Here is a 21,042-nt window from a genome sequence, read left to right as displayed (position 1 = left end):
TCACCAAGAGCGGCTATGTATGAGTTATGCAGTGCCGTCAGTGCCGATTAGGTTCGAGGAGGCGGCATGGCAAGTGGCATGTTGAAGATCTTCGTGTGGCTACTGTGACACAGCAGCTCAAGCATTATTTGTATGGCAGGATAAGACCGCATTCTCCCTTTGCTGACAATCTTTTGGAGGCCGAATTGATCTCGATTTTCCGTGAAGGCTGACCACAGGCAGCAAAAAACAAACTCGTCAGGCAGAATGGAGGAAGAGATGGAAATTTGCTCCAACTGGTGTGGTTACAAAAATACAAAAGGCGTTTTTGTCATCTAGAGTCTGACGAAACTTTGGAATTTCAGCAAGCGTGAGATCAGGAGTGTTAATTACGTGACACACTCGGTGCACTGCCACCGCAATATCGTCATATGCAACAAGTGCAACGAGCCGGTGCCCCGGGCTGAACTCGCTGCGCATGATGCTAGTGAACACAAGCTCAGGTCGTGCAGTGCTTGCGGAGCACAGGTTGAGAAGGCCCTCATGCAGAAACATGCGGTAAAGCGCGCACTGACAGCTTCATTAAAAATTGTGTTTGCCTTCTCACTTCTCACAATCAGTGAAGCCAATAATTATTTTAACTGCGTCACTAATTTTTTGTTGCCTCACTTAATTACCAAACAGAAAGAAGACTGTCCACACAGAAAAATAACTTGCACATTTTGTGAACTTGAGCTGGAAGCTAAAGAGGCAATTGAGCACGTGAGCTACTGCGGAACCAGAACCGAAAAATGTTCGGAATGTGGAGAATTTGTGATGCTCAAATACCAGGCACTGCACCTGGACAGTAACCACGGATTCCTGAAGCTAGAAGATGGTATGTATGGAATTTGAATTATGCGCAAAATTGCAGAAATTCTTATGTCACTTCTGTTGCTTGGCATGTCAGTAAAGGTTTGCGCTCTGTGGTATTTTAAGTGTTATTGGTTTTCACAGAGCCTGGTCCACCTGCCAGTTGGGAAGCCCCTACTATCAAAGCTATTGTTAAGGCTGAACCCAGCCGTCCAATTTTGAAAAGTGCCATACGTCCAGCTAGCACCGTTCAGGCAGCTAGCATTAAGAAATCTGTTCCTAATACAGTAAGATTTGCTCCAATTGAGAAACCAGCGCCTGCTGTTGAGAAACCTCCGGTTGGAAAGTCTGAAGGGCGCCAAACTAGGTTCAGCCACAACAAAATTGGAGCTGAGGTCAAGCCTATAGTTCTTGCTAATCCTGAGTCGGAGTCGAAAACTGAAAAGAACGTTCCCGTCAATGATGAGGAGGCTGATCGCCTTCTCGCCTTTAAATTAGCTCAAGATGAAATGGAGGTGAGGTAATTATATTTTGCTGTAGTGTAATTAGACTTAAAACCCTATGTTTTTCAGATGATGAGCAAATATCAACTTGATGGTATATTGCAACAGCGAAGGAAAGTTATCGAAGCGTCTGAAAAATCAAAAATTTCTGTCATTGAGTCGAACTCAGTCACACAAGAGGAATTGCAAAAACCCTGTGAAATCATGGGAGCTGTTGGTGGAAAGTTTAGAAAGCAGAAAAGCCCTGAAGCCAAAGTGTTGGAAAACGAACCAAGAGCTGATGAGGAGAAAACCAAAGATCCTGACAATACCTTTGAAGATGTACAAATTCCATGCGAATTTTGTGAAACACTGATTCCTGCCAGCAGGCTGCTCATTCATCAGGTACATTTTTTAAAAAACAATCTTAAAAAATGTATAATGTCTGTTGCGTTTGGTTCAGACTGGTTGTCGACCAGACCTTGCATGCTACATACCTTATAGACCAAACAAAACCAGCAAGCCGGTACATGAAAATGAACACGCGACTGGAGAAGCTGAGAATCCACCAACACGAACAAAGACTATGATACCCTGTGATTTGTGTCACACAAGCATCCAAGCTAACATGTTCATTCAGCACCAGGTTGATTGATTGAGCGTGCATGAAATTTGAAAGTAACGTGTTTATACCCTTTTCAGTTGGCTTGTGAAATCAAGCATCTCCCTGCCAGAGGAAATAAACCGAAAGCGCTTGTAATGCCTCTCTCAGGACGGACTCTGAGAGCCTCCAATTCCATTGAAGAGTCCATTCTGCCTGCTCTGCAAGACCTGGAAAAAGAAGCAGATGGAAAGCCTGGTCTTCGCCCCTCATTTTCTGCTAGGGACTATACTGAAATGAGGTAATAATTAGGCTCACTGCTTTAAAGCTTTACTCCTACTTGAAACATGTTGCATATTCTAGCTTCGCCTGTTTTTAAATTCTCTAATGTAAGGGGAGCGATAGCAATACTTTGATAGATACCACCCAGAGTTGGAAACTAAAACTTAAAATTTTACAGCAGATCAACACAAAGCAACAGCCACTACAGTGAGAAAGCTAAGGATGAGGAGAAAGTGAAACAGGGAGCTGTACCTAAACAGAAGGCAAGAAGTGAAAGACCCCGCGTTAACTCCCCTGTGCTCCCTCCCACCCGTTATTACTAACACTTATGTTTGTTTCACAATTACATAACAATATTGGTGTAAGTCCCTGATGATTGGCAAAAACCAATTAATAGCATGCCTATTTTCAGCCCAAATCAATCAAGAAATACAGAGCGCCCCAACCACCTCAACTGGATAAGTCCAAAGAGCCTTAAGATGAGAACAAAATAATGCTACTTGTAGGTAACTATGTTTGCTATTTCTTTTCCCAAAATATTTGGATCAAATGATTAAGTGCTGCTTAAAAATGTATGCTTGAAACGTATTTTGCCAATTTTTTGTTCCTGTATGACTATATAGATGCATTTTTTACTTGAAAAACTGCTGGAAGTTTTTGCTATTAAAAGTTTTGACATAAAATAATTCCCTTTGGGGCAATTTTATTGCTACTGTTCATTTAGCTGTTAGAGTATATTTCACTTTGGTTTACCGAGGTTAATTAGATTTTTCATGTCGATAGTAATAATAGAGAAAACAAGATGTATTGGTTGATTCCAGCAACCATGCAGAATAAAACGGTAATATTTAACAAATTTGACGGTTACTAGTCAGTCCAGTTGAGTATGATGCAGCCGGTGATGTCTCCTGACAAAACTGTTTCTGTAGAATACTGCTGAGCACACACCACACCCATAAAGAGGCCTCATCAGCGCCTTGACTTTGTTGTGCTTCAGTTTCACATGCGAAACCAAGTCGCAGTCAGACTCGAAATATACACCGCAAGAACCGCACCTGAAAATTAATTCTTAGACCAACGTAATAATGTAGCAGGCGTTTTTACCGAAAGTCTCCATGCGTTATTTGTCTGGTGGGTGCTTTTGGCGTGCTGCAAGTAAATGGCACCTTTTTTCTACTGGGTCCAAAACAAGATGTTTTGACTGGTGTATCTTCAATAAAAGGTGGCTCATGCAGTTCCACTTGTTCTTCCTCAGGTGAGGCGCTGTTTGGTTGCTGCACCAAATACTGTTGCAGTTCTGATATATGCGCCTCATCAACGTGGTGGCTCAAAAGTTCACCAAATGCTGCCAGAACCTTTAATTTTTTAAATCTGTATTACTGCGTCTTTAAAAAAAATAGATCGTTTAAGTTTGAATTATTTGATTTTAGCTAAATTAATCTCCATACCTTGTAGTCGCAAAATGGGCAGGCAAGTTTTTGGTCAGGAGTGGCGCGTCCTTTGAACAGTCTGCCTAGCTCGGCACTGTGCTCCTGAAGCAAATGAGGCGGTAGCAACTCTTGGTCAAAAAATCTTGCAGGACACAAGGGACAGCAGCGCATTCTCAGAACGTCCAGACGGTGAAGTCTGCCAAGATCAGAGCTGTGTTGTTCTCTAAGATGCGCCTCCAAATGAATTGCATCCTCAAATGCTTCAGGACAGAAGTGGCAGAAGTGACTTTGAGTGGGTGCAGCGGCGGCTGATTCGGGTGGCAGCCGCAAAGCCTCCAGCATCAGGGAGGGATCTTCGTTGTCTGGGGCGGCATAAATTGTTTCTTGACTGCTGCTTGCGAAAATGTCATCCACACAGGCCATTTCAAATAATCCATCCAAAACTGTAACCAGAGTTAAGGTAGGGAAAGTATTCAATAAAAAATATGAACTACACCCAAAAAACAAATTATAGCAGAAAATATTTTTAAAGATCGAGCCAAGATGAGGCCTACGAAATTTGCTATTTAAATTGCTTTTTGCCTTGGAATTCTACGCCGCGCCTTCAAATTTTTTACTATGGCCAATTATAGCACTAGCCGGCACAAACGATAGAAATGAGTTTTAGCTTTGTTAAATGTGACGCTAAAAATGCAAATCACGCAAATTATATAGTTGATGGGGAATTTCGTAGAAAATATAAAAAGTGCTATTATAAATGTTAGCCAGCGGGCTAACTTTGATCGCGCGTTCGGTTCGGCCGTTAACGTCGCTCTCAAGAGCGCGGCTTCAGCAAAATTAAAATTAATAACAGGAACCTTACCTTATGGCGCAATTAAATAGATTGGTTTTGTTGCGGATTTTTCTTGGTGCACGTCAGGCTAACTAAACACTGACCTGCTCGCCTGTGCAACTACCTGGTTAAAGAAATTCATCCCACTTTCGAAAGCAGCATTTAAAAAAGTTGTCTCCCCATTTATGGAACCAACGGCCACTTGGTTTACCCGACGTCTAAATTTGGGATGGTCTTACACTTTTTAATTCTCCCTAACGCCATGCAAATCGCGTCAAAAACTTCATACGTAACGCAACTCTCGCTTTTGCACTCGTTTCAATGATCATAAAAAGAATATTTCGAAAATTGTTCGATAATAAACAAAATTGTTGATCCATTAATTTGTCCTGAAAAAAGCCTCCATGGCAGAGGCTGAGATCACAATAGGATCTGCCAAACTTTGGCACCGCCGCACACGGAGCTGTCTCGTGTGTGGGTGGACGAGAGTAAGGTATCATAGGAAAATGAAAAATATAAAATGCTCAGTAAAAATTTTGAATTAATAACGCGCTCACACCCTTTGATATTAGAAAAATATTAAGTAAAAACATCGTTTGCCACTCGTCATTGGTTGAATATATTGTAAGGCGTTGAATTTATGTCGTAAATTTAAAATTTAACATTCCTAATTGCCTAAATACCTGATAAAATATTATGAGAAGCTTTGGATTTAAATAAATTTTGTCCAGTGCATTTGGGTAAGTCTTGAGAGTAACAAGTTGTTGTTCTATTAGTTAACTATATTAGACTCTAGTAACAAACAAAGATTGAACCTAAAATTTGCATAATATATTGTTCTGGGTTTGTAAATCAATCTGCTGTAAATATTATTTATTTGGCTATAACCAATAAAGTAATTTCATAAACAACTTGTTTTTGAGTGTCAAGTTTAGAAAAAAATATTTTGAGTGTAGATAAAAAATAGCAAGGCAAAAACATGCCTTTGATTTTAAATGTAACACATTTTTAACGACAATAAATTGAAGTGTATAATTTTTCCAAACGTGGGATAGACTCAAATAATATAAGAGGCAAATATTAGGGGTTTTTATATTAGGTTGAATTTACAAAGATGTAGAGATTGCAATTGTCAAAGGTAATTAAAAAATTATTAATTTCTTTGGTGGGGTGACCTTAAACCCTTTCAAATAATATTGAATTGAGCTGACTCATTTTTTGTTTTGTAAATCGCTTTTAATTATCTCTGTTCTGAACATGCACAGTTAATGAACAATTTTTTTTTAAATAAACAGAATAATGCTATTAAATTTAATTAAAATAATGTTGATTATTCTCTACAAGAGCAAAAGTAGCCTATTATAATTAAAAAACAGTACCACTATAATTCAAGTAATGTCTCTTGATTTCTAGAACTCTAAAAGATATTTTATGGGGTAATCCCATTCGCAAAGATTTTTTCCTTTGTGTAGCATACTTAATAACATACAACATAAAAACATTGCTTCAAGAGACTGTTTTGCCTTATTTGCCATTTATGTGTTATGACCAATTTAAATCGAGCTAACTAAATTAACTTGCGGCCTTAACACGCTTATATATTCCCTAATGGATTTAGAATAATTACATTATGTGAAGAAAACTGCATCATCTGAAAGAACTTACGCCTTGAATATTTTAGTAATTATTATACATACTCTGCTTGTAGATTATTGAAAAATCTTTTAGTGGTATAATTTTAACTCATTCATCAATAAAAAAATTGAATTGAGCTTATTGAAACAAAATCATTTATTTAACATTTAAATACATCTTACAACTCTGTGTTGCGGGGATTCTTCCTTTATTTTCAAATCATCTGCAGGTCTTCGAGAAGAACTAATCATGGCTACATGCTGATGGAAACCTGAGGATCTGGGCTGATTTTATTGCTCGTACTTGTCCTTGATGTGCTTCCAAAGTTTCTGGTAACAAAATTAGCGTGGATGAATATAATGAGTATGTCTATAGATAAATATGCAACAATCTGTTAAATAAAAGGAATTAGGAGCTTATGCAGTGACCTGCTTCGCACTTAATTCAGGTGCGAATAGTGCCACCCTTAACAATTTTGTATCATACACACTGCAACAGAAACAGAAAGTTGGAGTTCTGTTCATTGAAGATTAACGTTAGAGAAAATTATTACCCCTTGGTTAATGTTGTCATAAATTGAATCAGACAACAATTCAAATGACCGCTCGAAGAAAAACGAGCCGGCGATGATGGTTAATGCAAAAGTTGATGTTCTCTTGAAGAGGGCATTGTACAAAAATCCTCCGACTCCGGCCATTTTTAATCCAGGATACCCAACAGTGCTGCCAACCAACCACCGTGGTGTGAATCAATGTGAATGGAGCCGAAAGCTGCCAACACAATGGTACTACTTCGCTGGCATTTACATGTACCAACATGACACCCATTTAAAAACCGAAACAACACAAGCACAAGCACAACACTACTGCTGCCTGCTGCTAAGCTACTAAGCTAAAGATATCAAACGAAGATTATATCATTTCTAAATCGAGTTTTTCACTTTTCCATCATCTTTTTAGTCCGGAAATGAGTTTTATAGTCAGATGTATTTTGAAGGAATCGCGTCGGATTCAGACGATCACTGGTTTGTTACACATATCTTATAATATTTTTTGCTTCTCTTTTCCGCTCTTTTCATACAATTACAACACACCTCAATATTCCTTTGCTCGGTTTCTGATCAAATTGATCAATATAAAGATATAATATACCAAGATACACGTGCATCATTAAGTCTAGTTCAAAATCTGCTGATTTTAATGTTTCAGTTCATCAGCAGAGAAATATAAAAAATTGGTTAGCTCCTACTTTGAAGGAGCTGTACAGAAGAAAAGAAGAGTATGAATATCTGCATGGTCCTATTCCAACACCTAAACGATCTGCATTCATTGAGTGGTAATTTATGCGTTCTTTTATGTGTTTTAGAGCAAAAAATTAATCTCATATCTTTGATTTGAACTGAATAATTCGTCCTGGTCCCCGTAAAATTACGCAACTTTCAACAACCAAACACGAATTTCCTTGTTGCAAGAAAAGGTCATCAATCAATTCGAAGGTGAAAATTTGGGGTGTTTGTTGAGCGTTGCGCAATTTTACCGGGACCAGGACGAATTATACCTACTGCAGTTTTATGTTAAAATTAAGTCATCACCTCAAAACAATTTCAGGAATTTCGGCTCTGAAATCTATGCTTTCGGGAAAAGATTGGGAGAAAACTTTGATGATGTTTTGCTTCGTCAAGCGTTTACCAATTCAGACTATGTGAGAAAAATCTTAGAAGATCAAGAAAAATTGGGTCTCGAAACTTCCGACTTGACTAAAAACAGCAGCAATGAAGAACTCTCCAAAGAAGGAAGAGAGTTAATAAGTCAATATGTGTTCGGTTTCCTACGGCATGCCTTAAAGAAGCTCCCAGAGGAAGCAGTCAAGTAAATTCCGTAGCTCTACTGTTTTAAAAATTCTTAGGAAAATCCTCTTTTTAGGTGCATCCACGATAAGCTGTTAGCAGATGAAATGCTGTCACACATATCTAGAAGCCTTGGGACAAAGGACATCATTTTGACAACTGTATTTATCTTTCCAAATATTCCATTTATGATATTTAATATATTTCTCTCTGTTAGGAACATGAGCCAGATGAAAAAGCATATGCCACTGTGTTTTGCGCCATAGTAGGGGCACTGTCCAGGAGCTCAAATGCAGAGCGAACAGGGGGCTTTATCAGGGACTTCGTTCTGACTCAGCTTGCAGAAAACAGCATTTCTGATTTTTACATCCCGAACAAGGCTTGGGAGACTTTGGCGTCTTTGATACCAGGAGTTGATGCTCGCCTTGCCAATCAAGAAGGACAAGGCACAATCATGGCAGCATACAGGGTCGCTATCTTCGACAGCAAAAAGAATTTCTTGGGTGAAGGTTTGTTGTTTTGTTATATCTATTAGCTGTTAAACTATTATTCCAATGTCTGTGCTTCTAGGCTTTGGAGAAACTGTCAAAGTTGCGAGAGAAATGGCCGCTGTGGACGTGCTAAACAAAGTGTTCGAAATTGATGAATCCTGCAGCCCACTGCCACTTGGTCCAACAGATTGTCCCAAAATAGAGGAAATTGGGTTGAAAATGAATAACCCAAACCAAAGCATAAATGAGGTAGTGCCGAATATTGTTAGGTTGCAGTAGAAATAAAATAAAACAACACCAATAGTTAAACAAAAATAATGCATTTTAGTTGGCCCCAATAAACTGAGTGTCAAAATCTTCTTTGGAGATCTGAAACGTATGAACAAGTTTTGTTAATAAATGTAATGAGATGAGAGGAAGACATATATATCACCTTTCTCTTTTTGAACTTTTTAATGAGCGCAATGTCCTTGGCAAGCTCTTCCATGTCATCTTGACTGACAGGCATTTTCTTCTTCCTTTTGCGCTCTCTCAATTCCTGTTTCCTCCTAGACTTGGCATCCTCCTTATTAGCCTTGAGCTCCTTTGATTTGGCCCAGGCCACAGTTTTCACTTGTCTCTTCTTTTTGCCAGGCCATTGCCCAGTTTCTTGGTATTCTTCGAATTTCCTTTTTCTCGAAGCTTCTCTCTCATTGTTTCTGTTAGATCACGTCAATGAATACATTATTTAGCAAAAATAAGAGAGCATTACTTGTAGGCAATCTGGTTTGTGTCCACACTATCCTCCTCAAAACAATCCACTACTTTTCCCTTCAACTCAGGCATTTTAGGCATTTTGAGCAAGCCAAATCCTGATGCAAGCTGTCCAAATTTTAGGTCTGCAATTTATTATTGATTTTGATCAAATCTGTGAATTGGAACAGAGCGGAGTATTTCTACCTTTCAGTCGCAAGATCAGGTGACACTCATGTTTGCCATAAGCTTTGATGTAAGAAACAAAGGCTCGATTAGCTTTGTCAAAAATCGCTCTGTCTGCCTTCTGCATGTCTCTGATTCTCTTGGAGAGGTCGGGAACTTTTTCATCAGCTTCCAATGGCTCAAGCAAAACCTGTGGAAACATCAGCGGACAAAAACCAAAGTTAAATAATGGAATCTGCACAGAGGGTTTAATTCAATTGTAGATTTGTGTTAGCTGGAGATAGAATCAATTAAAAAAGAGGTATTTAGTTTCCTCTGCTGGAAAGCCTTTTATTGCCGACAAATTAAAAATTCAAAAACCTTAACACAGCTGTATCAAAATTTTGTTTGAAAGGATAACCCGATAAGTTTATTACAGCTTGAAAAATTTTATGCAGAATATCCAATTCTTTCTTAAGTTTCAAAACATTACTGTTGAACTAGTTATGTGAATTAAAAATTTTCAATTTAGAAAATAAGGGGAGCTCAATTTTCTTTATTCAGCACTATACAGAAGTGTTTCATTTTAAGAATCTGTTCCAAATTGTTCTTACCTTTTGGTTGATTCTCAAAAATTCAGCATAATTCTCTTCAGTTGGAAGAAGGAGGAGAATTGCAGAACCTTTACGGCCGATTCTAGCAGTCCTTCCACATCTGTGTACAAATGCAGCTGCTGAAGATGGTGGATCGTATTGAATCACCCAGTCGACCAAAGGAATATCAACGCCCCTGGCCATCACGTCAGTGCATACTAAAATGCCTGCAAGAGTTTCATTTCTTCATTTCAATTCCCTTGCTTCCAATTTACCCAAATTACGGACCTGATTCTGCGTTCTTGAATGTGTCAAACACCCTATGTCTTTTTTCTTTCATTTTTCCATGAATGCTGAAGACTTGTAGCCCCTTCAGGCACCTAATTAGTTCTTTGTCAAAAAAGAAATCAGATATCACATTCATACTTACTTAGAAAGTAAGAAACCAAAGTATTCAACGCAGGCACATGTCGCAAAAAATATCATAAATTTGCCATTCTCTTCAGATGTGTTGTGTTTAATGAATTCAATCAATTGTGAAAATTTATCTTGGGCTTCACACACCATGTAGTAATTTGCCAATGAAGCAGGAGTTTTTTCTTGCTGTAAATCAAGATTATAAGTTAAAGAACTCGTCTAGAGACTTAAAATTTTTCTACCTCTTCATTGCCTTTGGCATCTCTCATTTTTTTCTCAGACACAGCTACAGCAACAGGATTTCTTAAGCCTGCCCTGACCAATGCTTGCACTTCTTTAGTTTGGGTAGCTGAAAATAGACCTGTTCGACGTTGTCGAGGCAGACGGACCAAGATTGAGTTCAAAGCAACCTCAAATCCCATGTCTAGCAGACGGTCCGCCTCGTCTAAAACCAGAAGTTCCTAAAAAGTATGAATAGTCAATTATGTTGTTAATTAGGAAACGGGATAGTTTACCAAGCTTTTCACTGCCTGCAGGAGCCCAGTGTTCAGTTGTCGGTCCATCAAATCTAAAAGACGACCTGGAGTTGCAATAATTATGTGTGCTCCCTGCTTGGACAACGCCTGGACATCATGATGCACAGGACAGCCCCCAACGAGTAATCTCTGCAAATAGAATAGGAAAGCTACATTTTTTTGTAGGCTGTATGATTTTAAGTCGCATACACATGTGAATTGTGGAAGGTGTTTCAGAAATCCAGTGAGAACTTCATGTGTTTGAGTAGCCAGCTCTCTTGTTGGTGAAATGACAATAGCTCCACATTCTCTTTTCTTGAGAGGCTCGCTTCTTTTCTATTTAAATAGTTTCAAAGCTGAATCGATCAAAACCAATCTTGAATGAACCTACCAAGAGCATTTCTAGCATTGGAATTAAAAATGCTAGAGTTTTGCCACTTCCAGTGACTGCTTCTGCGGCAACATCCTTATTTTTCAAGAGCAAAGGAATTGCTGCAGCCTGAAAATTGTCGTGTGAAGACTTAATTATAAACATGCTCTTTCGTGTTTTTCAAACCTGCACTGGGGTCATCTTCTTAAAGTCAAGTTCCTCAAGGTGTTTCAGAATGGGTGGACTTAATTTATAGTCCAGTTTGTCCCACGATTCAGTCAACATTTTTGAGACTTTTTTATACGATAATTTAATTTAAATGTTGCCCTCAAAGGGAACAACTGACTTCCTTGGTTTTTTTTTTCAATTAGAACCAATTAATGGAGAAGATAAGAAAACATAAAGCACACTACAGACACGATGCACGATGCAGTCTTAAACCATGCGGGCGAGTGTGAAGTGTGAATGTTTGTGTTTTGTTAATTTAAAGGGGCGCGGTCGAAACTTACATCGGGAGAGGGGAAAACAGGTGATGTTTGTGTTTGACTGTGTTGATGTTCCCGCGAAATTTCGTCGATTTAGTGATTTGACATCTCTGGCGGCCCACGGCCCAGCGACCGATTATTGTAGATCATCTCAGCTAAACACTCACAACACTTATCCAGCTATTATTGCAATTAATATTACTGAAATTTAAGGCATATCTATTTCTCTCTTTGCCAGTTGTTGCGACTTTCTTACTCATTGTCAATAGCATTTAAATCATGCCAACCCTAAAAGATTTATGTGAAGAGCATTTCGGGTCGCGTGACTTCTATGAAGTTCTTGGAATCAAATCTACAGCTTCAGAGAAAGAAGGTTAAGATTCCTTGGATGATGTGCTAAAGTTGTATTAACTGTTGGGCTAATTTTATCCAGTCAAAAATGCTTACCGAAAGATGTCCCTGAAAATTCATCCTGACCGAGTTGAAGAAGCAGAGAAGAAGATTTGCACTGAGAAGTTCCAGATACTAGGCAAAATACACGCAGTCCTAAGCGATGAAGAAAAGCGCAAGGTGTACAATAATTCAGGTCAGTTAATAATCACAATGACATATTTATTTACGGCTAATAATTTCTGAATTGCCCAAAATGCAGGAGGGGAAGATGTTGATTTTGATTTGAATGCTGATTGGCTTGATTATTGGCGATCGATCTTCAAACCTGTATCAAAGCAAGACATTGTTGATTATGAGAAGAAATACAAAGGTAAAATACCACAGAGATGCTTTTTATGACTAAATATGTATTTGAATATTTATTGTGCTAAAATGTGAATCAGGTTCTGAGGAAGAGCGAGATGATTTGAAGGATGCATACAACATGCACAGAGGAGATATGAATGGCATTATGGACGCAGTTCCCTTTGCTGAGATGGAGGATGAAAATAGGCTGGTCCAGATGTTAGAGGAAATGATTGAAAATGAAGAAATTGAGGATTATGATGCTTTCTCTAAGGAGCCAAAACAAAGAAAGCAAAGAAGGAAGCAGAAGGTAAATTATAGGTTATATCGAGTGAACAGTCAACAGTGTTTAATTCATAGATGGTGAAGAGGAGGAAGGAATTTGAAAAGGCTGTCAAGGACAAAGAAGTGCCAGATGAAGATTCTCTTGCCATGGCCATCCTACAGAGGAAAACGCAGAGAGAAGGGGCATCCAATGATTTCTTTTCGGCTCTTGAAGCCAAGTACTGCAATGGAGGCAAGGCGAAAAAAAAGGAAACCAGAACTTCTGGGCGTAAAAGGCAAAGAGATAATTAATCATTAAACTGCATGCAGCGACGATAACTTCAAAATATTTGCGGTTAATGAGATATTCCTTGAAAAATTAATTTAAATGTGCATAATAATAAGATCTAATTTTGTATCATTGTTTAATAGGACATGATCGATGTATAAAGTTTGCAGACAATCTGCGTATTTCAAATTATTCATTTAATTTTATTGCGTAATTGCTTGCCACCTCTTGAGTATCAGTTTTAGCTTAATTTTACTTGTCAATATCAATCCAACTAATGGAGGAAATCGTTTAACTTCTATCAGTTCCTCAAGATTGCTACTATTTTTATAAGTATTGTGTTGGCTCGTAGGAACCTTCAATGGCATCTTTTAACTCTAAATAGTCTGTCTCTTATTTCTTACAAGGAAAAGAAAATATGAGAATAAGAGATTTTTAAACTTTGAATTGTCAGTTACAAACTGCACTGAGAATGCCTACAGGTGCGATGTTTGTTTCCTCTATTAGTTGAAAATGTTAACTGCTCAAATTTGTTTCTTATTTTTATATTCTTCCTGAATAGTTTGTTACAGACAACTTAAAGGGCTTAAAAGGACTTCCTCGTGACAATGTTTATAGTGAATTTCACCCGTCATTTTTTGTTATACCTCTGTTTGTTTTTGACTCATTTTACAAATTAGATGGCTTTGAAAAATTTATGAAGCTATGGAGCTCATGTTTCCTTGTAAGTTGCACATGTTAGTCTTTTTTTTTAAATATGACGTTTTGGTAAAAGTTAAGACATGGTTTGAACAAATTTAAATTTAAGCAAACTAAAGAAAAACTGAATTATAATTTCCTAATAAAAAAAGTATGTAAGTGGAAATTTTGTTATATATTCAGTTTCCAATGTATACGTTGAATTGTCCTGTTTGCAAAATTAATATAGCGAGCGGTACAATGGAAAAATAGATTTGCCAAAATTCAGGCAAAAAAATAGTAGTTTCTTCAGAATCAGAATATGTTTCTTTTGACATGAACCAAAAGTGCATTTACTTTTAATTCCATGAATTTTGCTAATTTTAAGATCAATATTTAGCAGCATATTATAAGAGAAATTGCCATTAAACTCGATCATGGAAAGTCCAAAATCGTGGTGAAATTAAAGCTAGAAGTTTTATGGGAAATTATATTGTATTTAAAAGTTTTAAATATTTAATTGAAACTATTACTTGGAAACAGTAAAATCAATTAATTCAAGAGTAATTATTAAAATGTCAAGTAAAAAGTTGCAGAAGTGAGCCAAAAGGTGCCGCGCCGTGTCCACACGTTGCGGCCTCGTGAGCCAATCTGCTTCACCAGACTGTGCTATTTCCTGAAAGTATGGCCGCTGTCTCGCGAGTTCTGGTGCTCGCGAATTTGATTCCGACTGCGAATTACATCATCTTTTCCTAAATTTACGGGCCCAAGGGGGTGAGCTATAGACGCCCTGGGTACGAGACTGGTCGATGACCTCATCTGGTTGCGGATTCATCGTCCCCGTGAGCGACTAACGAAGGCAAAAGGCGACCCGGTGCAAGGTAGGAACTCGCACGTATGATATTTTTTCAACTCGGGGGCATGACACTCAATGACGATCGCCGTGAAGGTTACTTTTTGACATCGTACACTGCAAAGCTTAAACGCGCACATCGCATAGCAATGGCAGAAACCGCTTGTCGTCGACATTGCTCTTCAGTACGGGTTTTTCCTTCTTGAGTCCAATAAATAATAGCTTCTAACTAGCGCTAACAGTCTTGGACTGTTAGGAGAACGTGCCACGGGCGATATGTGACCTTAAGTTCTGTTCTGCCGAAGCAAATGGTTTAATTCGAAAATTTCTTCCTCTGTATGGATATTGATGCTCATGATTTATTTTTCGTTTAATTAACAATTTTACTTCCGCACAACAACTGCAACATAATTCATGAGTTTAGCGTCCATCCTGTCAATTAGTTTGACTGTTTCCGTCACTAAAATTTTGTGAATGCTAATCGCTAGTTAAGAGTTAAATTATGATTTTCAAAATTACGAAATTTTTACAGTTTAGGACTTAACCTAACCAATAATTTTCCATAGATAGCTGAAAAGAGAGGGGAGAATAAACTGCAAGGAATTCGAAGTATCATAAGAATCTCAACAATTTCATAATTTTTATCAGGTGATCAGAAAATTTTTGCTCTTTTTGTGGAAACCCGCTTTGGCGCAACCTTGAAAAATTATTATTTGCCATGAAATCTTGCCTTTTACGTTTCCCAAGCTTATTTTGCTCATGATCATCCCCAACAATAATGAGTTCTCGCTATCTTGCATCGGATTTTATTGTTATTTTACCTTTTTCTCATTCAGCATAGATAAACCACACGCAATCATAAGATCGACTGAATACTAAACCCGGCAATCAACAGACGAGTTCCATGCAAATTTTTGCTGCGTCGCCGAGGGAAATTTGTTGGGCTGCTCTCGCGCGTAACCAACAATTAAAACCCGCTTTGTTTATTCAGTGCACCCAACACGCAGCAAGCTTTATTTCGCACCTATTTAGCGAGTGAGTAGTGCGCCTAATTGCTTCCCTTGCGCTACCTTTATTCCGCGCTTGAAAATGTAAACCAAGTACATATATTTGATCTTTGATTATCAAGTCGCGCCAGGTGATTGTGTCACGGCCTTGCAAAATTAATTGATGCACACAAGCGAGTGTTGGTTTTGCGAACAGATAAAATTTTGCAATTGCTGATGTACATCACGCTAACAATAAGTGGGTTATCAGGATGTCGTGTACGATATTTTTTACAATAGCTTGACCTCACGATTAAAGCCTAAAATATATTATCATGCTGTTTTGTTCATGATCTATTCGTTTTTTAAATAATAAAAAATGGTGACAATTATAATATTCTATTAGTCTGTAATGGTAAAATTTAATGATGGAGGGAGTCAAAAAAGAGGGACACGTGGAGCAAACTATTTGTTTTGAACTAGAGAAAGCAGGGGCGGAAGGGAACAATAGAGAAAATAGGTCAAGAGTTTCTTTTTTAAAACATGTCCATTGAATTTCAATGTATTAAAGTAAAGCCTTATAGAAAATTCGTGAAAAATCGATTTTACCTTTCTCTTTAAATGCTGCCTAAAAATTAGGAACCAGTCAGTTTGCCGTTCCAAAAGTTTGAGAAAACCGGCTTAAAAGTTTTAATGCTAATCAAGCGGCAAGCACTGTCTCCATATTGGAAATCATGATTTTTTTCGCCAAAAGGGAAATTTGCCTGAAAATTCGCTCACCATTTGAAAGTTTGTGACGAGAGGGATCCAAATCAAGCGAAAAAATCATTTAATTTTTCGATAAATTTGGCACAGTATGAAATTTACCTGTTCCTCGGACCTGATTCCATTATTGCACACTGTAGAGATAAACTATTGCTAAATTTCACAAACAATTCACTCAATGAACTACTTGCTATAGTCAACAATGCAAAATGTTCTTAATTTGTACCTTGTAAAGCTCCTACGTCATTTTACACGTCACAATCCCCCATTGTAAAGAAACGCAACGAAAGAAAAGCTAAAGGGTTTCAAACTGCACTTCGTTATTTATCAATGGCAATTTAATACCCTAACGCGGCTCTAATACAAAACTCAGGATTGATTGAATCGGCCATTTCCGCGTCTGCACGCACTTCCTGAGCCTAAAAAGAAAAAGCAGAATAATTATTCATAGTCTTCCTCAGTCGCATTGAGGGAACACAGTCGAGGATCTAGCAGTCCCACGTTTTGGCGCTCATTTCGCATTATTTTCACCAAATGAAAGTGAAAATCGGGCAGGGTATCTCTGAAAAGATTTCAGCCGCACAGAGAAAACGCGCGCGCAGGTACAATTTGTAACGAGAGAGCAGCAGCAAAGAATTGCGTGGCGATTTCCAATGGGACTGTCACTTTCGGCCCCGGCTGGAGAGTGACCTGTTTGCTTATGGAGCGTAGCTGAGTAAAATGGTCTTGTGCAGGCTCTCTCAATCGGGGTCAGCACCTCGTTGCCTTTGATTCCCCAACACCAAACAACACACACACACTCGCAGGCACATTATCTACAATTATTCAGCGCCCTCAAACGCGCGCCAAAACGGCTTTCTCGGAAAATATTGCTCTCAATACGGCACACGCTGCTCGTGTCTCGCGCGACCGTGAAGAAGGTCTCTTTTCAGATGCAAAACGGACCAAGTAGTGCTCGTGCGGTGTACGTTGGCAACATTTCTTTATTTCATTGCATCAAAGGAAAGTGAAGCTTGCCAGATTTTCTCAAATTAAATTGTAGCAGTTAAAAAATTATCACAATATTGAATTGAGAATTCAAGACTGTGGACTATTTGTTGCTGTGCATATCTGATTATTTTTAGACGCCAAATAAGCACGAATCGTAGAACTTGAATCCCGTACGTGAAGTGAGGGTGGAGGATGATAATTATAAATCAGCCAAATTCCAAACCAAGAAAGCTGTGTAAAACAAATACAACTACCCCTTAAAATACTTTTGCTAAATTAAATGAAAAAGCTCTGTCTTAATCGACTTGAAACTTCAAACCCTTATAATGTAAGTCTTTTTTGTGAAAATATGAAATTATCAAATAAATTTTAAATTCCAGCAATAATAATTGTTCAATTAAAAAAGTTCAGTAGTCTATTTTATGCTTTATGATTTTATCATTGAAAAGTGAAATATTAATCAATGCGATGTCAAATATGATATATTAAATAAAAATCAAGGGTGATTTTTCCAGGGTTTTTTCAAATTGATCAGTATGGAGTGTTATTTGTTAATTTTTAATTACTTGTAAATTGTGAAAAAACGCAAATGAACATATCCTTCCAAACTAGACAATGCCTTTATTAAATTATTTAGTTTAGATTTGCCAAACCCATTAAAGGGTTATTTTAATTTGGTTTCAATTCGAAAACAAAAATCTATGCCAATTTCCATGACAGGCAGCCGTAAAAGGGAAAGAGCGAGGTGCTTTTCAGCTTTTATTATCTGTAAAAGTAAAAGCTAGGGTAATTGTCGATTGTGTCTGACCGAGTTGGGCGGCCCATCCCGCTCGTCCGGCGGAGTGCCGATTGTGCGAGCGTGCGCGATTTCCCTTGAAAAAGGGCAAGTGAAATGATTTATTCAGGAACACGAGAGAGCCGCTCTCCTCGTCTCGCGCATTATTTATTGCAATTGCTTGCGCAAGGAATAACTTTCGACTTTGACGTTAAGTTAGTCGTAAAGGTATATTGTCACACACGCGCGCCTTACTCGCGCGCGCCTTTTGTTCTGATTTTACTGCCGACGCAGACCTCGCGCCTTTTTCATGTGAAAATCTGTCGCCTCGCCGCACCGCTCATTAGATTTCACTGATTGATTCTCATTCTCGGATTGACGTGACTCTGCTGGCAGTCACATTTCAAGCCTCGTGCTGCATTCGCCGTCCTTTTTTGCACAAGAGAATCCTTTCTATACGATCATCGACAATACAGTTAGCCGCGACTTGCTGATTACTCTGATTAAACTTTACACCGTGGTTTGAGCGAGACATTTGAATTGCAAACCCGTTCCATTCCTGTGATGGAATTCATATAAATTAGCACAGAGAGTTGATTTTCTCTTTGTTTTAATATGCACTATTCTCGTGCATAAATATATAGAGCAGCCGTTGAAACTTTTACCTATTTTCCATTCTTTTGAAAGCTCTGATTGGAATCGGCATATTTATTGGCTAGTCACGAGGTTCCAACGCAGGGCTAGAAAGCTCTGCCTGCTGAGATTTTTGAAAATTTCAGCAGCATTTGCATAATCTTCGCTTGAGTATTAAGTTCCATACTGATGGAAGTTATTGGCATCCCATGCAGTGAATAACGATTTCTCTCCCGGCTAATTGCTTTGAGCAATTTGTCTGAATTAAGCAGGATGGCTGTATAATTGCATTTGCATTTCAATTGGCCAATTGAGGGTAGGAAGAGGTCAGAAGGTCAACTCTGGTGTCACGCGAGGCCTCGTCTCAGCCCCCATTTAATGCTCCCAAGAGTGGCTCATTCGGGATATATTTAGCTTGTGCAATTTCTTCCAGTCCTGAAAATAGGCCTGCTCGCCAAGATGACACAAGCCGCAGGTATTTTAACTGCACCATAATGAATGAGGAAAAGAGAGTGTAGTTTTTAAGTGTGCATTTGTTAATTAAAAATAAACACATTTTGAAGTAATATTAAATACACGTTTAAACTTGCTCTTCTACGAGGCTAGCAATCAACAATGTTTGAACTTCTTATCATTTCCTTCCACTTGAATGAACTGTGCAATTATGACCCCTTTTCCTAAAACCGTCTCAATGATTGCGTGGTATTCTTGATTATGCGTGCAAGTAATACCAAACCTTACATTGGAGTGTGACAATCAACATTAAGACCGCCTTGAACCCGATTAAAAATCGTCACAGCTATCAAATTAAAATTTTTGGGTTGGCATGCGATCTTATCAGTAAAGAGCGATGTGACTCAGCAACACTACTTCCAGGCTATTGTGTATATATATATATATATATTTATTAAAGGTCGATCAACTGTGAAACATGATTGAGCGATCAACTTTATTAAAATACCATTTTCATTCACCACACTGGAATAATAATTACAAATCCTTTCTACTTATTTGGAGTTGAATATCAACCCCAATCTGCTCTGGCTTGCTCCTGCTCGTTGCATTTGTGGGGAGTAGAATGAGCCAAGATTGCGCGACATTCCCCCGCACGAAGCGCGCACGCATATTTCCATTATCCCCGTTCTCTGCACAAATGCACAATTCCGCCTCCTCTTATATGCATCTTCGCGCTGCAACACTGCTGCAGAACAATAGAGCGACGAGGCACCTGCAAGATGATTATTTGAAACAAGGGCAATCGCCCTGCCTGCAACAAGCTCTCTTTCTCTGCGCTCAACCAGGCTGACGTCAATCTGCTGCTGAAAACAAGGGCATTTCATGTTTGTAACCCCGTTAGCGAGTTGCACACACTCACATTAACCTTTTTCTGCGATGCCATCTTCATTTCCATGCGTAGAGAGAGAATGACGAATCACCGTGACCGGCCTAATATACCAATATAAACAAAATTTAATTTTTTTCGGAAAACTACCATCAGAAACCACCACGCACGTAGTTTTCTGCTCTAACCATTTTTTGTTAATCTAGGCATCTAGCAATTTTGATTCAGATAAAAAATATTTCCTCCAATTAAAGCCTAAAATTAGGTCATTTCTTAGAATAGAATGAACTCTGAACATTTCTAATCCAACTTGCTAATTGACCTCTTTAAAAAATTGAATAATTTTTGATGCGCAAAGAGTAAACAATTCAGCACAATCCTTGTTCAGCGGTATGCATAACTCGCAATTAATTTAAGTGAGTGCTTCCTCCATGATCGACAAATTTAAAAGTGTCTCTGCCTGGTAAGCCTGTATTAACTTGATACTCAGCATATTCCTGAAGGAAAAACTGTCCAATCTACATAACAATAGTTGCATAAAAGGGGAGAGCGAGTATATAGAGACATAAAAACCATTTCGCAGTCGTTTTCAGAAGAAGCAGTTTTCTGTTAGTATTTCAAAAATGAGGCAAGCATTATAAACGGGATTGCTTCTGTTCGCTGCCGTCTCACTGCTGGGTCGCAAACTTTTCCTCAGATTCAATGCTTTTCTATTTGTGGAGCACTTTACGCTCTCGGTGGTGACTGCTCTTTTCTGCCATTGCGGAATCGTTCCAGTGGCAATTACAGGAGCGACAGGATATAAATCCGGCCAATGCTTCTCGCTGTCTTTTCCGCGAGTTCTCGCTACGGAGGAAAATATCTCGTGAGGAATATTTGCAGTGCGCGGGTTCAACAGCACTGAAGTCGGTCTTGAGCAGAGCGTTTTTCTGTGCCAATGAGGAAAGCAAATCCGGAGCGTGCTTCGTGTGATTTAAGAATTTTCACTCTAATGGTGCATGCTCACACTCGCGTCAGTTGTG

At 38.5% G+C, this 21,042-nt stretch overlaps 7 protein-coding genes across 12 annotated transcripts in view; 4 read left to right on the top strand and 3 right to left on the bottom strand.

The window, feature by feature from the left end:
• The first annotated feature begins 19 nt into the window (after positions 1-19).
• Positions 20-2,882, top strand: LOC135935962 (TRAF-type zinc finger domain-containing protein 1-like). 5 transcript variants are annotated; one of them, XM_065478605.1, is made up of 10 exons: positions 58-76; positions 140-278; positions 345-537; positions 664-856; positions 976-1,346; positions 1,404-1,718; positions 1,777-1,959; positions 2,016-2,215; positions 2,375-2,459; positions 2,609-2,882. In XM_065478605.1, the coding sequence occupies exons 2-10, from the start codon at positions 247-249 to the stop codon at positions 2,672-2,674; spliced, it is 1,638 nt and encodes a 545-aa protein (XP_065334677.1). In that variant the 5' UTR covers positions 58-76; positions 140-246; the 3' UTR covers positions 2,675-2,882. The 5 variants fall into 5 exon arrangements, with proteins under 5 accessions (XP_065334682.1, XP_065334679.1, XP_065334681.1 ...); XM_065478607.1 differs by having other exon boundaries at positions 22-278; positions 2,378-2,459; XM_065478609.1 differs by having other exon boundaries at positions 22-278; positions 2,378-2,557.
• Positions 2,875-4,774, bottom strand: LOC135935966 (zinc finger protein 687-like). Its single transcript, XM_065478617.1, has 4 exons — positions 4,489-4,774; positions 3,645-4,069; positions 3,301-3,551; positions 2,875-3,251 (listed from the first exon to the last, which is right to left on the bottom strand). Exons 2-4 carry the CDS (start codon positions 4,047-4,049, stop codon positions 3,068-3,070), a joined length of 840 nt encoding a protein of 279 aa, XP_065334689.1. The 5' UTR covers positions 4,050-4,069; positions 4,489-4,774; the 3' UTR covers positions 2,875-3,067.
• Positions 4,775-6,225: 1,451 nt separating this feature from the next.
• On the bottom strand, positions 6,226-6,822 carry ox (oxen). Its single transcript, XM_065478620.1, has 2 exons — positions 6,647-6,822; positions 6,226-6,422 (listed from the first exon to the last, which is right to left on the bottom strand). The coding sequence occupies exons 1-2, from the start codon at positions 6,788-6,790 to the stop codon at positions 6,384-6,386; spliced, it is 183 nt and encodes a 60-aa protein (XP_065334692.1). The 5' UTR covers positions 6,791-6,822; the 3' UTR covers positions 6,226-6,383.
• Positions 6,823-6,934: 112 nt separating this feature from the next.
• mRpL44 (mitochondrial ribosomal protein L44) lies at positions 6,935-8,748 on the top strand. Its single transcript, XM_065478612.1, has 6 exons — positions 6,935-7,117; positions 7,302-7,428; positions 7,701-7,961; positions 8,016-8,100; positions 8,157-8,448; positions 8,510-8,748. Exons 1-6 carry the CDS (start codon positions 7,060-7,062, stop codon positions 8,707-8,709), a joined length of 1,023 nt encoding a protein of 340 aa, XP_065334684.1. The 5' UTR covers positions 6,935-7,059; the 3' UTR covers positions 8,710-8,748.
• LOC135935961 (ATP-dependent RNA helicase DDX55) lies at positions 8,732-11,677 on the bottom strand. Of its 2 annotated transcripts, XM_065478604.1 has the most exons (12): positions 11,409-11,674; positions 11,244-11,351; positions 11,063-11,188; positions 10,853-11,002; positions 10,580-10,798; positions 10,351-10,523; positions 10,209-10,300; positions 9,942-10,147; positions 9,370-9,538; positions 9,182-9,308; positions 8,864-9,128; positions 8,732-8,799 (listed from the first exon to the last, which is right to left on the bottom strand). In XM_065478604.1, exons 1-12 carry the CDS (start codon positions 11,505-11,507, stop codon positions 8,755-8,757), a joined length of 1,779 nt encoding a protein of 592 aa, XP_065334676.1. In that variant the 5' UTR covers positions 11,508-11,674; the 3' UTR covers positions 8,732-8,754. The 2 variants fall into 2 exon arrangements, with proteins under 2 accessions (XP_065334676.1, XP_065334675.1); XM_065478603.1 differs by having other exon boundaries at positions 10,853-11,188; positions 11,409-11,677.
• Positions 11,678-11,772: 95 nt separating this feature from the next.
• LOC135935967 (dnaJ homolog subfamily C member 9) lies at positions 11,773-13,673 on the top strand. The gene is made up of 5 exons (XM_065478618.1): positions 11,773-12,080; positions 12,141-12,293; positions 12,360-12,470; positions 12,544-12,755; positions 12,806-13,673. Exons 1-5 carry the CDS (start codon positions 11,987-11,989, stop codon positions 13,019-13,021), a joined length of 786 nt encoding a protein of 261 aa, XP_065334690.1. The 5' UTR covers positions 11,773-11,986; the 3' UTR covers positions 13,022-13,673.
• A 669-nt stretch (positions 13,674-14,342) lies between these two features.
• rdx (BTB/POZ and MATH domain-containing protein rdx) overlaps positions 14,343-21,042 on the top strand; it is an 81,385-nt gene continuing 74,685 nt past the window's right edge. Inside the window, exon 1 of the mRNA XM_065481680.1 lies at positions 14,343-14,557. The gene's annotated coding sequence lies outside the window, so the exon portion shown is untranslated. The remainder of the gene's footprint in view (positions 14,558-21,042) is intronic.

Source organism: Cloeon dipterum, chromosome 2, assembly GCF_949628265.1.
Source record: "Cloeon dipterum chromosome 2, ieCloDipt1.1, whole genome shotgun sequence".
NCBI lineage: Eukaryota > Metazoa > Arthropoda > Insecta > Ephemeroptera > Baetidae > Cloeon > Cloeon dipterum.
The sequence above is the reverse complement of the archived record's forward strand: the minus strand, read 5'-3'. Positions and strand labels throughout refer to the sequence as shown.